Source organism: Lampetra fluviatilis, chromosome 5, assembly GCF_964198595.1.
Source record: "Lampetra fluviatilis chromosome 5, kcLamFluv1.1, whole genome shotgun sequence".
In the NCBI taxonomy this organism is placed as follows: Eukaryota; Metazoa; Chordata; class Hyperoartia; order Petromyzontiformes; family Petromyzontidae; genus Lampetra; species Lampetra fluviatilis.
This window is the reverse complement of record NC_136279.1, coordinates 18,139,354-18,157,243: the sequence shown is the minus strand read 5'-3', so window position 1 is coordinate 18,157,243 and position 17,890 is coordinate 18,139,354. Positions and strand designations below refer to the sequence as shown.

The window sequence follows — 17,890 nt, the reverse complement described above, 5'->3', positions numbered from 1 at the left end:
GCAGCACCACCACCACCCGAGTTGACACTATAATACAGTGCCAGTTCTTTATTTAGCAAGGACTTGCTGAGTCTCAACACTATTTTTAGGAGGGCCCTGCTCGGGGTATTTATTCAATTCCCTTATTGGTATATATATTTGTTCTTGCACAGAGATAAACCATGGCGCATGGAAAAAACCCTTCACACGTGGGGAGACAACGTTGAAAATCCGATACGTGATGGACAGACGGGTAACCTACTTTGCTGAAAACTTGTTCTCGTGCCCTGACACGGCGACTGGAAATACGATGAGAGGGCACTCAAGAAATAAGGGCCACTCACCAAGACATGGCCAACACAGTCAATCAGCAGGGGTTACTTAACGTCAAGAGCTCAGATTCCTTCATTGCAAAATATTTACTCGAGGTTGACAACAGACTTGAGACCTTGGGAGAATACTGGGCTCAGATTTTCATCCAGGGCCATGTTTACCTCCTACAAGTCGCAGATATTTTTGTTTCTACAAAGCTACACTTTGCACCCTATGACCTTTTAATTGAGGTCATTATATGGAGAGCCTGACACCTACTAAAGGAACGTGGAATATCCACCAAGCTCATAGGGGAGCTATTAAGTAATGAAGGAGACACAGGATTTCGGTTGCCTAAGCCACTCAAGTTAACTCAAAATGAGACGTCACCACCACCAGCAAATGCCACTACAGCTAGCTGTCAATTCCTTCCCTCTGCTAGATCTCGCAGTTTGTGAAAAGTTAAACATTTTCTTTCACGTGGTATTTTAAAAGCATAGGACGGATTTCATGACTGCAGGTAGAGTTTGGAAAAGCCCTTCGATGGCATTTGTGGTCACCATATTAATGATTCCATTTGTACCTCCTGCAAAATCATTTAATTGGGCATGCAAGTAATTGCCTGTACTTCGCCACATCCAAAGTTAGGCGACTACTTAATTCCCCAATAATTGAGGAAAGTCGCACCTCCCAGGTGTAGTTCTAACACAGTTAAGTGCGGCCCAGTGTCTTCGAGATGAAATTCAGTTGACGGTTGACCTCCAAGGTCAGCTCTTACAGGGGTATCTTCCCCCTTATTCACTAGACCTTATACTAACCCACCCGTAAATTCAAACACTAGCCCTAAAACTAACCACGACCATGTGCATTTATTTATTTATTTATTTGGTATTACTTCAGAGAGCAACACTCATAAATGCTTCACTCAAGGCGAATCGACATTGTCAGGTGATGTTGAAACGCCACTGCGTCGTGGGCGTTAATTGCGCAGGAGGAGGCAAAAGTCCGCAAGCATTGCAATAAAACAATAAAAATAAGTGCGTATATAAAACAAGACAGGATGTTATACATACACTAAGCTTTCTGCAAATGGTAGATACATGTAACCTTTGCAATCCCAGGTGATGATAACCAACCCCTTTGGCTCATGGGCTCGAAGGCAGTGTACTTCATTGCAGGGCCTGCGGGTCACTGGCAGCCCCTGGTGCCTTTAGTACAGTCCCTGACGTACGGCCCCCATGACAACACACAACATGTGAAAACACCCCTTGCAGGCAGTGTGACGGCCCTCACAACTGATGTCAAAACAACAAAAGCGACCCCCCAAACCTGGAAATTAGTGAAGAACACTGCTCTCAGGGAACGTCACTGGGTTGCGATTATGGAGGAGAGAATAGCTGATTGAACTCAAAATAGCCCTGTTTGTATTCACGTTGCATAACTTCCCATTTGAGAAACTGAATTTTCTCTTCGCAAACCCACTGTACACACTGTGTTTTTTTCCCCAGTAGCTTTGTGAATAAATCTGCGATTGGACAAACTTCGTCACCTGCAGCTGCTTTCTCCTGTTTATTCTTTCACACACCTTCTGAGGTCTTCTTCCCGAAAGGTATATAAAAGTAGTGTTGTTGTTACTGCAAATGTGTTTGTTCAAAATATATATCACGGACATTAATACATAACCCTCCTCGTGAGTAGGTTATATTTTTCGGAAATAATTTTGTATCCATCCAATCAATCGTAATCAAAGAAACCGCACTAACTTGGTCAAACTCACACAACTATATCAAACGTGGAAATCCCTATCACTGTCTCTGTATCGCAATCCGTCCGATGGAGTGAACTACCATCTCAACGAACGCAGGCAGCACCTTCGCTGAACCCCTGCTGGCTGCCACCGAGCTCCAGTGGGCTTCACGCGAGAGCTCCAGCGCCGTACGCGCTCAATAGCGCTCCTCCTCCTCCTCTACGGGCGCCGTCACCGGTGGCCGCTACGGCCCGGGCCTGCTCGACCTTGGCGCGCACGCCCCGCGCGGCCAGCGCCAGCCCGGCGTGTCGCGCGCGCAGCTCCTGCAGGCGCCCGCGCAGCCGCTCGGCGCCGTCCACTGCCACCTCGAGATCCCGCAGCAGCTGGGGGCTCCCCAGCAGCCCCGCACGGCGGCGCAGGCGGGTGTTGTCGGTGCGCAGGGCATCCCGGGCCTGCTTGGTTCTCGTGAGGGCGTCTCGTCTCTGGTGGCCAAGGTAGGGGGGGAGGGGGGCGGTGGGGTAGAGGAAGTGAGAGGAGAGTTGGGAGAGATGGGAGAGATGGGATTGATGGGATTGATGGGTGACAGAGATGAGGGAGGGAAAATGGGTGAGGGGAAAGAGATGATTGTTGTGGGATGAGATGTAGGGTTCTAGAGCTCGTGTTGTGGATGGACGGACGGAGATGTTTAATGCAAACAAATGGATCATGGGCACATGGACTTAAAGAAATGAAGATAGAGAGCCAAACACACAGAGATGTCGGCAGACACACGGGGGCTTGATGAACACACAGGACAAAAAAATACAAATAAAAACATACATTGATGTACAATGACAGTCGTGAATAAAGACATGCAAACAGACAAAAAATTAAAGAACATCTGTAAAGAAAGAAAGACAGCTGGAGAGGCAAAAGAAAAGGTGAATATAGACAATCAGACAGCCAGAGAACAGAGAAACAGACTCGTAGAAAGGCAGTGGACAAGTAGACCAAGAAACACAAATAGAGGCACACAACTAAACAGATGGACAGACAACTAATAGTGGAGATGGTGCCAGGCTGCAGACATTTCTGGGAAACAGCACCACCACCTGGACCATGCAAGTGAAGCAGATTCACAATTCAACTGCAACTACTTCCATGTACAACCCTTCCGCCAATCCACTGCTGGATGACAGCCTCTCCAATTCGTCGTGGTCATTTGACCATACTTCACCACGCTGGTCAGTGCGGGTTTTCTGAAGGCGGTGAGTATATGCGTGGAAGCATAGAAGTACAATACAGCAATGGATTTTGTTTTGCTTCACTGGTTTTGTGTTACCAACTTAAACCATACCTAAAATAGAATAAGAAGTGATGGAAAGTCTCAGTGGGCTCATAATTATAATTTTGGTGACACTGAGCTAGCAACATTCAGATTAAAATATTAAGCCATAAAGCTTGGTGTGCGTTTCTCTCTCATGAGGTTGATAACCACTGTTTTGGAGACATTCAGCTAGAATGATTCAGTTTCTGGGTTCAAGCAACATGTACGTTGAACTTCTTTCGCACCGTACGTAGCCAACCGTGCTCTCTCTCTCGCTTAGAGGGTTCACAATGGCCACGTCAGAGCTAATGAGCAGGCACCACTGAGACCTTGGGTTTGATTCGTATGCTCCCACCCACACTTATCAAGTTTGCGTTTCATTGCAAGCGGTTGGGGAAACAGAGGGGTAGGTGTAAGCCTAGCCTGGGTATGAGAGGCTATTGAAGAACCTTCTGAAGTAGTCACACAATGTCATCTTCCGGGGTCGTTCCCCGACTCAAGGTGACGGTCACATGGCTCAAGGTGAGAGTTTGCAACAAACGGAGATTCCTGCACTTCATGACACCAAGATGCCGACGGCACAATTGGAATAGAGTCTGTTCTCCTATAACGCGCGTTTTCATTAAGCGAATTGGATACAACGCGATGAATGTATTAGGGAACACATTTTTTATAATGCATGTGCGAATTGGATATAACGCAATTGAGTGACCAGAACTACGTCGCGCGAGTAGGAATAAGCGGTTGTACGGCTGCCTCGGCATAGCATCACACAATTCGGGATGCTGCTGGATGCTTCTAGAAGCTACCCACGTGCCTCAGTCTTTGCTCATCCTGCATACGCATCTCACGTGTTATTGCGGACTGTGCTTCACCCTATATTGTATATTATTTATTATAACGCGATTTTTCCATAATGCGGTGTTCTTCCAGAATGCAACTACTGCGTTACAGGAGAAAGCAGCAAAACATAAAAAGTAAAGGGAGAGAGACCCCATCAAATCGCAATGGCTGGTCGCTGCGATACAGGCCCGGTTGACAATGGCCGGCACAGCGCCGTTTCTTCACCCCCGCGCACCTGCGCCACGTGGACCTCGACAGAGGCGAGAGCTGCCCTCTGCTCCTCGTTCTCGACCTGCACGAACTGCAGCTTCTCCTTGACATGCGTGAGCATGTGCACGGTGCACGTGATCTTCCTCCTGAGCTTCAGCAGCTCCTGTGGACAACAATTAGCACGTGTGTGTGTATGTTGAACTTCTTTCGCAACGTACGTAGACAACCATGCTAATCGGAGGTATGGGGTAAGGACAACAAACTAAACACAACAAGCAGTTCTAAAAAAATGAGCTTTCAATGTGGAGGATTTAAAAGTCCATAGCTCCAGTGGCTTCCTAATGTTGGAAGGAAGAGCGTTCCAGATAGCCGCAAAAGCGCATCTGAAAGTGCGCGATGCAGTGACTGTCTTTGATCGATGGTTAGCCAAAATCTTCTGCGAGGATGACCGGAGTTTGTGTGATGGTCTATGCTCTTTGACGAGCACGGTTGGCTACGTACGGTGAGAAATAAGTTCAACATACATACAATGCAGTTCTACAGTTCATCAGGAACTGCTGATGTTTTTTTTTGTGGAACGTGTGCCGAGCCACCAAAATTCACGTGGTCGCCTGAATGTGCGTGTGAACAAAACTTATATTATTTACGATTTTATGAGATGCAGCAGACCCACCTAAGTAAGGGCTTCAGAGCACCATACGGTAAAATTAATGAACATTAAATTATAGTTCATCTACCATATCCTCGGAAATAAGTAGATTTAATTTTCTTTCTAAATGAGAGAATCTCAGCGGTCAGGCACAGTTCTTCAGGCAGTGTTCCAAATCTGAGGCCCAAGGACTGAAAAAGTCCGAGCTCCGAAAGGTTTTTTTTTCCAAAAACGTAGCTGACAAGAGGAACCTGGTACATGGTGTGTGCATGATCGTCCTTGACTCAAGAGTTGCTTGAGTTTATTTGATTTGTCACATGGATGACCCCTTTTAGCCGGTTGCAAAGATATTTTACAAGGGAGATCCGTGGTGTGTGAGCACAGCAGCAACGACAAAAACGAAATACAAAAACGTCAATATTGCAGAGAATGAATTACACGATCCTTAAGGAATATTGCACCACTCACAAAAAACGTATCTATCGGTTGCAAATGAAAACACAAGCGAATTGAAAAGAAACAGTGAAACATAATGCGTGAGGAAGAGGCACCAGAAAAAAAGTGAAATGCATTACCAACAACTAGAGTTGTGTCATCTAATGATTTAAGTAACGGATTATCAGTGCGATCACTCGAGTAATCTGATAAAAACGTTAACAGTTGTCAGATTATCAGCATTACCAACAACTAGAGTTGTGTCATCTAATGATTTAAGTAACTGATTATCAGTGCGATCACTCGAGTAATCTGATAAAAACGTTAACAGTTGGCAGATTCTCAGCCGTTCCGCGTGTGCCACTGGAAGGGAGGTGATGGCTGGGGCTTGGTGACACGCCGGGCGTCTTCTTTAGAGGGTTTCCCAACTTCGGGAGGTCGGATGTCCAGTTAGCCGGCATGATTAACAGGGCCCGAGTAATCGACCGCAAAGAAAGTCGATTACACGACCGTAAGGTCCTCGCTTAATGCGGTAGATGCGTTCCTGAAAAGTGCCGCGTGAAGCGAAGAACGAGTTAAGCGGAAACAATTTCCACCACAAATAATGTAACGATAAAGTTTGGCGAGATGCAATATAGTGCGAGTACAGAGTGAGATAGCGGGAAAAATAACTGGGAGTATGCCGCCGCGTTACTGTATCATACCGCGTACCGTATCGTACCACTCAACCACGCAGATCAAGAAAGTAGTTTGTTGTTGACTACTCAGAAACCGCATTATAACGGTGCGCAATCCACGCTATAACAGTGCACGTGTTACGCGCTGTGCGAAAAGTGTTCCCTCATGGAAGAACCGCGTTGTAGCGAACATGCGTTTGTGTGAACACGATGTGTTAACCGAGGCCTCGCTGTGTTTACTGATTTACCTGTCCGAGCTCCACTGACGATTAACCGACCGCGGGCATTTTCTGTCACGGCTGGCCCCCACCTCCCCCCCTGCCCCTCACCTCGTTGCGCTCCTCCACCTTCTCATTGTAGGTCTGGTTCTCGATCTTGAGCTGCTCAAAGTCGATGAGGTGCAGCCCCTCGCCCAGCTCCTCACGGGACCGCAGCAGCTGCTCCTGCTTCCTCAGCCGGTTCTTCAGCTTGATGTTCTGCAGGCGCACGCGCGCCACCTCCTCCTCCTTGCGCTCCTCGCTCTGCTCCATTTGCTTCAGCTCCTGGAAGAGAGAGCGCTCTCTCCGTCCCATCGTTTTTCGTTTTTTTGCAACACAAGCGTTGCCCGGTCGGTACAAGACATAAACTGCATCGAAAGGGAGGGGGTACAAAAAAGTCCGCAGACTACAGCCCGAACTCAGCACACCTGGGTACAACTTGGTGACATAAATCATTATTATCTGCACCTCCGACTAGCACGGTTGGCTACATACGGTGCAAAAGAAGTTCAACATACATACATAGTTAGCCACTGGGCTAACACCACAGTGTGATAATCACTGCGCCATTGCACCACGATGTTAAAGCCGATGAATATGCTCATTGTTACTTCCTCCAGGTTAGACATTTAATAAATTCATCCCTACCTCCGCCCTCTTCACACTTGGTCCTTCATGTGGACCATCATGTGCTATGAAGAAGAGCCATCACCCAAAACATTGTCTATTATATATTAATAGCATACACATCTGATGATGAAGATCATGATCTAGACGGCTATGCTGTGAATCGTACCTTATCATGAATACCAAAAGGTCCCAAGCAGTCCTGATAAGGGGCCGGTTTTTAAAACAGAATCATCACTGTTTGCTCCTCGAAAGTTGTGCTCAAAATAACTTACAGCTGTACTGCATATTGTGTAGAATGAATAAAATAAAACAAAAAGATTCCCAGAGAAAGACAGGAGTGTGCATTCGACGACCATAACTTCGTTACACCGATGATACAAGGTGCGGAGTGTCTAATGTATCACGCTTGCTGGGCAAATACGACATTTAAACTGTCGGTTTAGTAACAAAACAATATGTAACAGGCTGATGTTCTGAGCAACGGCCCTTCTAGCTTATCAAGGTGGTAAGTTTTTTCATCAGATGTGCTTGTTTAAGTGCTTTAGGAGGCAATTGCTGCTTTCTTCGTTAGCTGCTGCTTAAAAAAATTATTGTATTAAGAAAGGCCTTTGAGCTGATTGATCTACATTTTTGTAAGGCAGCTGACCGCTTCCTCATCGTCATTTAGCACCACTACAGACTTATGTACATGCACCACAGGGACAAGACACTAATCAATTTGTGAATCGAGTTGTGATCCAAGAGATGGGGGGGATCACTACGTCCACATCTGATCATGCTCAACGAACCCTTAAGCTGGGCGAGTGGCTGGGACAGTGGTAGCGCTCGGCATAAGCAGACTAAGAAATAGTGTAATAACCCATGTAGCTAAAGGACCCCCAGATTCATGAAGTAGTGATACACCAAATATCAGCTCGAAATCAGATCCTAATAAACATAAACAGCCAATTCATTTAAATATGAACAAACAAGCCAATCTCACTCTAACTGTATTTCTCTATCATTTTACTACATTTCCGTCTCATTGGTATCTGTCTCCTCTCAGACCATTACATCTCTATCGTCTGTCCACCTTCCTCTCATCTTGCTACATGCCTATCCGTTTTTGTCCATATAATCTCTTTGCTCATCTCACTAGGAGTTTATACATTCAAAGATGGTGGGAAAGGGGTGAGGGAGGCTTCCAAAAATAATTTCCACTTCAGGCCCACAATCGGTCAACAACAGCTCTGGACAGGAATCCCCGTGTTGCTTTATGCCCGCGTCCCCACGTCCCCCGTGTCCCTGTGTGAGCCTGTGCCTGCCGGCCGCTACCTCTTTGGACACGTGCCTCCCAACGCGAGTCCTGATTGCTGCCAGCACCGCTTGCCGCTTGCAGGCTGCCAACGCCCGCCACTCGGCCTCCACGCACTCCTGCTGCTGCTGCTGCCGTGCGGACAGGTCCGCCACCTGCCGCTCCAGCGCCAGCCGCTGCTGCTGTTCCTGGCGACGCACATCCTCAATGGCCACTGGAAACAAGATGGTGGAGAGTGGAGTAGGGTGGTGGGGGGGGCGGGCAGCATGAATGAGCGCAGCAGGGAAAGGCGGCCAGCGTGGCATGGTTCGGCGCGGTTTGATGGTGTACATTCTAACGCCTAACGTTGCTCTACACCCCGCAGCTTGTGGCAGGATCAGTAGCCAGAAGATGGGCAGAACCAAAAGTAGGTTTAGAAATAGGATATGGACATGAATGTGGAATTTTTTTTAGTGTTATCTCCTCAATTAATAATGATGACAATGACCATTGCGATGGTTGTGGTGATGAAGATGACAATGATGATGATTATTATTGCAATGATGATGATAGTGGCTGGGTTGACCCTGGCCAGGATGTGAACTCATAATATCACAGCCTCTTCACCAGGATTCCTGCTGTGTCCAACTACTAGGGCCACTCTCGGGCCACCATTCCACCAGGCCAAGAAACGACCAAGCCACTCGGTCACTGTGTTACTAACCCATGAGTCACCATGCCACCGTTCCTTGTTGCCAACCCTCCACCAAACTACTTTGTCATTGGGCCTCTATCCCACTCTGCCAGGGGTCGGAAACCAAAATAACTCGGTATTAAAAGAGCCGCAATGCATGTGAATACGAGACGGTCCTTAATAAATAACGTCACAAAGCAGTCTATAAAGAACCGCATACAGCTGTGGAGCCAGTTTGCCGACCCCTGCACTAGACCATCACTTGACCAGCCCATTAAACCATGTGGCCAATGAGCCCACCAGGCCCGCTTGCCACTTGACCACCAGAGCACCACTCTTCTAGGAGGCCACAACACCACAACTCCACGGGGAGGTACTATCCCACCAGTTGAATGAGTCCACTGGGCCGACCCTCACCCATGTACTTGAGGTACTTCTGCTCCTGGTCGAGGCCTCCGCGCTCCACTTCCACTCGTCCGTCCTCGCCCTTTTTGCGGCGAAAGTAATCGGCGAGCTTGTGCTGCAGCTGCCCATTCCGACTAAGTAGCTTCTCGTGGGTCTCAAGCTGAGCCTGCGCCGCGAGGGGTCGGCAGAAGGGAGGAGAGGAAAGGAGAGGAGGCAGTGTGAGGTAAGGGGGGGGACATGAGTCGGACGAAGAGGTGTGGGGGTGAGAGGTGGGTGGGGGGAGACATGGGCAGGAGTGTGTGAGTGAAAGAGGATAGGTGAAAGAAAAAAAAGGGTGTGAGAGAGGGAGAGGAGATGGACGGGTGAGGTGGAGGGAGTAGTGTGTTCATGACTGATGCAGGAGAGTGTGAGAGAGAGGGGAAAAATAATGGAGTGAGTAAATGAGTGAGTAGGTGAGTGGGCAGAGGTAGTGTTGAAGGAACGGCGCATATAGTGTGAGGCCACTCTTCACCCTCCACCTTACCTGGTATTTTTCCAGAAGCTCCTCATGACTCATCTGTGGCTCCATCTCACCCTCCACGATGTCCTCCATGTCCTGCTCCTCTACTGCATCTGAATTACCTACTGTCAAGCACACATTAGGTTCCTGCGGCTAGTGCACTGGGCAGGAACCCAACAAACCGCCGACAAGGGCTGTCGTGACTGCGCGAGCCACTGCGTGACAGTAAAAACAAGTTGGGGGGAAAAAAATAACTATAATGTCTGAGAGCAGCTCCTTCTTTTTCAGCTTCTTAATCAGGATATCCATGTGCATTTATAGGGAGTATATTTACACGCACCTTTACATCATCCGCACCTAGTTGACACAACAAAGGCTCATTCCTAACAGCGTGCTTCAGCCGCACCGAACCTCACAAAAATAATATTCAGGGCCTACCTTGGCTCCTCCCACCCTCAACCAGTATATATACAAGGACTGTTTTCTTAGAATTTCTCTCACTTGATACAGCTATCGTGCTGTGACGGTTCCACCTGAAGACGGAAGCTTGTGTTGCCGCCGAAACGTCGTGATTTTTATTTTACTTTTATTTTACTTTTATCAATTTAAATTTTTTACCTACGTGACTTCACCAAAAAAAAACCTAAGAATATGAATCCTTGCAGTCACGAAAGCTTCAAATCTAGAAGTATATAATGCCTCAGCAACTCAAAGTGCCTTCACATCACGTCTCATTTCAAGCAATACATTGCCATTGCAGCAGTCTAGCCGAGGAGACCTCCCCCCAACCAGTGGTAGCTGTCCTTGTTTGAACGAGGAGTACGCAGCACCGGCCTGCAAATTGGAATTAAAGTATAAACTATAAATACTTTTTATTTTACCACGCAAGACCCACTTGAGCTATATAGCTCTTTTTCTGCAGCGAACTGGCCAAAAATGATCGCCCAATGAAGTGGCTTATCGTGTGGAAATGTATTGAGGCCAAACAAACACTGATTCTAAATGTGGAGGGAAAAACCGGAGGAACCGGATAACAAGTAAACCCGTAAAAACAACATTTTTCACTTTAAATCCTTTATATGCGGGGCGGCTAGAGTCCTCTCGTCCTCTGGCTTGAGATGGCTGCCACCTATGGGTCAGATGATTGTCTGCCAGTATTAAGCAATTGGTAATTAAATATTTAATTTGTTTTCCCTAAACAGTGTCAAATTTTGGAATTTTTTTTTCACGAACATTAATTGTTACGCACAACGAGTCTGTGTGGAAAATGTCAGCTCGATTGGATCACGGGAAGTGGGTTAAAAAACGAGCGAAAGATTTGCACGGTCCTAAGCAAGCAAGCACGCAAGCAAGCAAGCACGCAAGCAAGCAAGCAAGCGAACTTAATATAAAGGATTTAAAAATCCACGCGAGCATGGAGAGAACATGCAAGCGGCAAATATGCAGGCGAGGTAGTTAACATCTCGCCACCGTAGCGCAGAAAATGGTGCTATGTAGCTTTCCTATTAATGATTTATTGATTTGCAAGTAATTAATCAATTTTGGACGATGACGCCTGCACACCATGGTTAAATATTGTTTGAACATTGTCACGAGATGTTATGGTTATACCCGCAGCATTAACCAGAATACTTCACTCGATGCAAGCTCAGCTCAAGTGGCTGAGCGATTAGGATGAGCAAATTCCTCAATGAGTCCTCAAGAGTCTACCCACCCATGGCTCCGTCGCCCCCGGCCTTGACGTAGTCCCGTCCATCGTGAGCGCTTGGCTCCCGTGACACGGCCTCCTCCGTCGACCGCTCAGACTCCTCGTCGGGCGCGATGATGGTTGGTGTTGCGGGGGTCCTATCTCCCTGTGCCACCTCCGCTGCCTGCTCAATTGAATGTAGAGAAACGGCAGGGACCACAGGCGAAAGTCCGACAGGAATTAACCAAATCTGATAGGTACCAATGATGCCAATGCTGGCAAGTAGTCAACGATTGATTGATTAAAATCAATTCCAATGCTCACAACAATGTATCATCATCATTCGCCATGGGCGATCCACTGCTGGATTAAGGCCTCCCACATTCCGCCTTTCATGATCCCGAGATGAAATAATCCACCTAGCACCTGCACATGATCTTTTTTTATCACTCCATCTCTTTGATGGACGTGACTCGCACCCCCCTCCCCCCATGACTGATGCAATGAATCATACGTGTAAGAATGTATTACTCTCAATTCATGGATATTTTATGAACAATTTCCGTTGAAGATAATGGTCTTAATGCACAAGAGTATAAAGACAGAGAAACAGTAGAGACAAAAACAAACCCACGTGACTATAGAACAGAGGTGGTATGAGTAAGACAGACAGGGCATAGGACGTACTACAATACAGATTTAAAAAATAATGTATTTATTGAATCGATTTGTGACCATGTATTGTAACAATTCATCAACTCAAAGTCGGGGAGTGAATCAATACAAGCCTAGTGGAAATTACCTTACATATTCTACTTACAATGAACTATGCTCGAGTGATTCCAACATTCAATGAGCATTGGCTACAGTAAATTTTTCATGACAAGTCAAAGTCCACTCGTCTTCTTGTTTAAACGAGCATTAGGTGATGCTAACCTCTGTTGGTGGCAGTAAGCCAGCGGTCGAAATTCCATATTTCTAAAGTTGAGGGCCAGTCTATCCATAAGAGATTGGCTCTTCAGTTCCAATTAAGTGGCATTCATTTTATCCACCTTGGAGGGATGCTGCTAACATAACTGGGCTTAACTCATGACCACCTGATTGTGAGACAGCCACCTGACCGCACAGATTCTCGCTGTAGTTGCTGATAACTATACAGGGTATTCCCAAACAACACAATATGCTGCCGCCTTCATTAACCCACACTGACCAGCATGATGGAGAAGTATAATAAAATCACCTCCATGACCCACAGGTTGTGGGGAGGCTCTCATCCTGCAGTGGATTGACTACAAACCGTACATGGACATGATATGTGTAAGAGAAGCTCATTTTGTGCCGCCAGTGTCAAGGTCCAAATTCCACATTTAACCACCCACGGGCAAAAGGAAAACTGCAAACTATCCTTCTATAAATGTGGCTTTCCCACATTTGCTTGAATTGGCTCTCGCTCAAGTAGATAAATTAGTCCCTGAGCATGGCACCGCTTCACCAAGCCGTGCTGCTCGTCTGCTATATTTTCAGCATTTCTAAATTAGTTGGCTAAAAGCGTTTTGCAAAAATCATCCCCCGCACTTTAATTCCAGCGGTTACTCCGTGCCAACGCCACACGCAAACAGACGTCCTCGTTTTCCACCGCACGGCATGGAAATGTCCACCGGACAGTGGGGGGAAATAAATCTCTGCGGCCCACGAGTTTTTATGGGCTTACCTCTGCCGCAGCCAAGTCTCCCTCCGCTCTCTCTGTGCTGTCTTGACCTTTAAGGGGAGACATTTATAGAACGTTAGAGACCTTTCAAAGCAGTTGTCATCCCCCCCCCCTCTTCTCTCACCAAACCAGCTGGTACTGCCAGACTCACCGCCAGTTCTAACACAAAAGGGATACTTGGCACCAACATCAATTGCGGTACCAACATTGGAAACACATCAATGCACGATCCCAGTATCCCAGTTTTCCATTGTTATGCCATTTAACTTTTTGGGATTTTCAACAGTTGTCCTAGTTATTTATTTTTGTAGTGGGAAGGCAACATTAAACTATGTGGTGTTGAAAGGTAATGTCCCATATTTAGACTGCGTACATTTTAATGGTGGACCTACTTTTAGCTGCAGTGAATGGCAGCGGTGTTGCAGACAAGGTGCCATATTTGAGTGATTGTTAAAGTAAGTGTAAAGGGAGATATTCCAGTGGCAGCTTAATATAGAGCATTTTTTTTCCAGGAAATGAGGTGATGTGTGTAGGAGGAAGGACAGAAAGTGGGTTTGAGACAGGGCATCACCGTAGGAGAGTTGTTTTCTCCTCAATGATATAAAACCCCAAACAGGACCCTCAATGAATGTACAAATGTATGTTGAACCTCTTTTGCACCGTACGTGTGAGGGAAGGAAAACAAACGAAACACAAAAAGCAGTTCAAGAAAATGAGCCTTGAGCCTCAGCGATGCTTTCTTGAATAAAAATAAATTAATTCAAGTGTCTTCCTCCACAGACAAGAGTTAGGGAGAACGTATTACCATTGGTGGCCCAAAGCAAATGATGGAAATTCCATATTCCCACGGCAGCAGCCAGTCTATCCATAAGACGAGCACTATTGATGCCCAGAAAGTGGTACTCATTTTATTGACCCAGCAGGGACTGCGATGAGTTAGGTCGACATTCTGGTCCTTCAGCGATCCAATGCCCAAGGTTTAGCATGACTGCATTTGAACAAACCGTCAGGCTGTTCCGTGCGCAGCTCCACTGGTGACCCATCACCCTCAGCACCAGGTGCAGCTTCCTGTTCCGGACCTGGGGAGAGTCGTTCCCCCTCCATCACCATCATTTCTGGGTCCGCTCCATCCGGATTCCGAGCTTCCCCCTCGTCTACCTCGTCAGGTGCCGACGCCTCTGCGGGGGCCGTCTCTCCCACTGCCAGCGTTTCCTCGCGCCCACTGTTTAACAGCGCAACCTCTTCGCCTTTGCTGCCACCGTCTGCGGAAGCCTTTGTGTCAGCTGCCGCTTCTGCCCCGCCAGTGTCCGTCTCTGCTGGTGTCTCAGCTGCATCGCCATCCGCGTCTCCAGCTGCCGCTGCCTCAGGCCCTTCGATGTCTTCGGCTGTCGCTGTCTCGGCTCCATCGGTGTCCCCCTCTGCCGGCGTCTCAATTGCCCCATCGGTGTCTTCCATGCCCCGCGTCTCACCAATTGTGTTGTCTGCTGTGTCTGAGGGCACGGGGTCTAAACGTGGACGGGCAAGGAGGAATCAAAATGGGATTGCGTGCACGTGTAAAGAATTATCATCACGTAAATATAGTTAACAACGACCTTCCTGAAATATATTGAGACTTTTCTGGGTAAATTAATATTATTATCATCGCTACTTTTATGTAAACGTGTGGGAAGTTGCACATGCAAGGACTTCTGACAGCTACATTAATATTTTAAGCTCTTTGATGTGCGTCTAAAATTTCTACGCACATCAACGCACACCTTATTACAGCTTTGGGTGAGCAGTGCTGGGCCTGACACTCAGGTTTCAAAGTCACGCAGGTCGACTGCCCCCTTTCCCAGGTCTTCGTCTCTAAGAATGAGCGTGACAACTAGTGGGTGAAAGAAAGCAAGACACCCACTGGAACGTACACGCGCGGTGAGCGACATGCCGTGCAGTGGCTTTGTGAGAGAGACCTTTAAATGAGGGAAGTTGACAGTGGCTCTCATGCAACATCACGTCTGGGTAGTCTCGTGAAGAGGGTTGCCACCTCCGCCGGGATATAGCGACGTAAGAATGTATCACGATACCGGAAGAGTTGAAAACTGCTTACGTGTAAATACATCGGATCTGAGTGGTGCAGTGCTGTATTACACAACTGACAAAAACCGAAACTTTGTCATGGGCAGAGTTAAGGAGGGGGGGGGGGGGGTCAACCCCTTTATTCATTAATATTCAGTAGTTTACAATTAATATAAAAACAAAGCAACTATTAATTTAATTGTATGCACCCTCTATTCCTAATGTGAGGGACAAAGCGAACCCCTGCTCACCCCCCCAAACATAGAAGTCAAACTCCGCCTATGCTTTTAGTGTTCCAATAAGGCTTATAGCTTTTGCAGGAGAGCTACCTAAAAAAAAAACCCGGGACAGGTGGCAACCTTAACCCCCAAACAGTGACACCAGTTTTCGTGACTGCAAGGAACCATACTCTTTGTTTTTTTTCGGTAAAGTCACGTAGGTATAAAATAAGAAAAATGAAAACAACTAAATTAAATCACAAATTTAAAATAAAAAAATTAAGTTATTGTTTTACTTTTTTATTTAATTTGTGATTTTATTAGCTGTTTTCATTTTATTATTTTTTACCTACGTGACTTTACCGAAAAAAACAAAGAGCAGTGACACCAGTGCTATCTACTGCAGCCATGATGACACCTATTCCTCCAGTATAATGATTCTGATTATGATGTTACACCCCTCACAGATATATCTCAGAATAGCTACCTCTAAAAGACGACGTCCTGGGAAACACCAGGACAGATGGCAACCCGATTCGGTAGGGACCATCACGGCAGGGACCCAGAGTGATTCGTGAAACAAAATCTATAAAATGTAAAAAACAAATGTTGGAACTTCAGTCCGACCTGCTTCGTGTTCGGTGGAGTCCGTTTCACCTCGGTCTGGCCGAGGCTCCACCACCGCTCCCTCCTCCTCCCTCTGACCCTCGGCCGCGTCTTGGTCACTCTCCTGCGGTGCGAGTCGAAGATTGGGGTTAATTTGACCATACTTCACCAGGCTGGTCATCGCGGTGCTCACGTTTGCGGGAGCTTTGAAGCACGGTGCGCTGTACAACTAAGGTTTGTGCATCGCCAAGCTGCAGTTCCACAGCAAAATCTAAGAGTATGAATCCTTGCAGTCACGAAAGCCTCAAATCTAGAATTAATACCCTCTACAGGGAGGAATTCCACCTATCTGTTATTATTTATTTTTTACCTACGTGACTTTACCACAGCAGTCAGTGCCTACCAGGCCGTACACCATTGGCGACTCCGTTCGAGACATATCCAGGCTCAAAAACACAATTGCTTCGCTCCCGAGATGTGACGAGATCATTGCGCATTGCGTGGTATTTGACGCCACGTGCCGTAACTCCGCCGTCATTAAATGCAATGTCTAACACGACGGACATCGTGCGCAAGTCACGGCGAATGTGTCAACAAGGCGGCCAACGGGAAGCCGCCGCTTGCAAGCAAGCAAGCAAGCACGGACACCCAAGTTCGGTTGTCGTGGAACTTTGACAAGGACAAAAAACTAAACTTTCCAACGGGGTCGCGAAACTTTTTGACCGATCACTGTCGTTAAATTCAAACCGCATCGGAACGATGAAAACTAAATAACCCCGCACATAATGGCTTTACCATACACGTGTCAAACCCTTATCAGTGCCCTACCCCAATTAAACCAATTCAGACATTGTTGGTCACCCCGTGCCCCTTATACATCTCAACGTTCATCCTACAAAGTCCCATCACAAGGGAGAAACACAAACAAATAGACAACACAAATTAAATGTTTTGAAATCATTTAAACGGCTGTACGTCGCGTGGACCTGAAAACTCAATTTCCCTGTACAAGAATACGGGGTAAACCGTATGGGTTGAGACAGGTAAGTAACTTTACAGTTTAACACATTGTTACGCTTCCATCGGGAGTAATATCGTTAATGTTGTTGTCATAGTAGTTGTTATTTTTTATTGCGATTGTAACCGAATTTTTTGCGAAGTTTTTGGTCGCTCACCATGGTAACCGCTGGAGGCCCGGCGTCCGCCATGTTGGCTTTACGTTACCAAGGAGACGCCCCGCCCACGCGGCAACGTCACTTCCGGCAACGTGAGAGCCACCGCCCACTAGACTGTCTCTGTTCATAACGTGGTGGGAGTGGCATTGGTTCTCTACAACGGTGCCTTTTCCGAAGTTTCAGGCAACGGTCCTTCTTCAGAGCACTTCGAGAGACCAAATAGGTAGTCAAGAGGCCTGCAGAGCGATAGAGTAAATTGACTGCCTCTCTATGTGCTGTGCAGAAGGGTAATCGCCCGAAACGGCGCCTATTATACTTTTTTTTTGAAGGAGTGTTAGATTTACTTTTGCACTTCATATATTATTGCACATTTGTTTCCCTGTGCAGTTAGTTCAGAATTTCACGTCTCATAAAAGTGTGGGTCTTCTCAAACGAGTTGGGGCATCGAAATCATTATTCGCCGGTGGTCCTGTACCAGAGGTGAAAATCCTACATTTCAGTGGCAGGAGCCTGTCTATCCGT

The 17,890-nt window shown here is 46.9% G+C and overlaps 1 protein-coding gene across 1 annotated transcript; it reads right to left on the bottom strand.

The window, feature by feature from the left end:
• Window positions 1–209: 209 nt before the first annotated feature.
• On the bottom strand, window positions 210–16,355 carry CFAP184 (cilia and flagella associated protein 184). The gene is given in 11 exon segments (XM_078857040.1): window positions 210–2,520; window positions 4,423–4,560; window positions 6,488–6,700; window positions 8,360–8,553; window positions 9,430–9,583; window positions 9,941–10,041; window positions 11,631–11,787; window positions 13,315–13,361; window positions 14,316–14,816; window positions 16,215–16,328; window positions 16,331–16,355. Coding segments are annotated over 11 exon segments (1,959 nt in total). The 3' UTR covers window positions 210–2,205.
• Window positions 16,356–17,890: the final 1,535 nt, after the last annotated feature.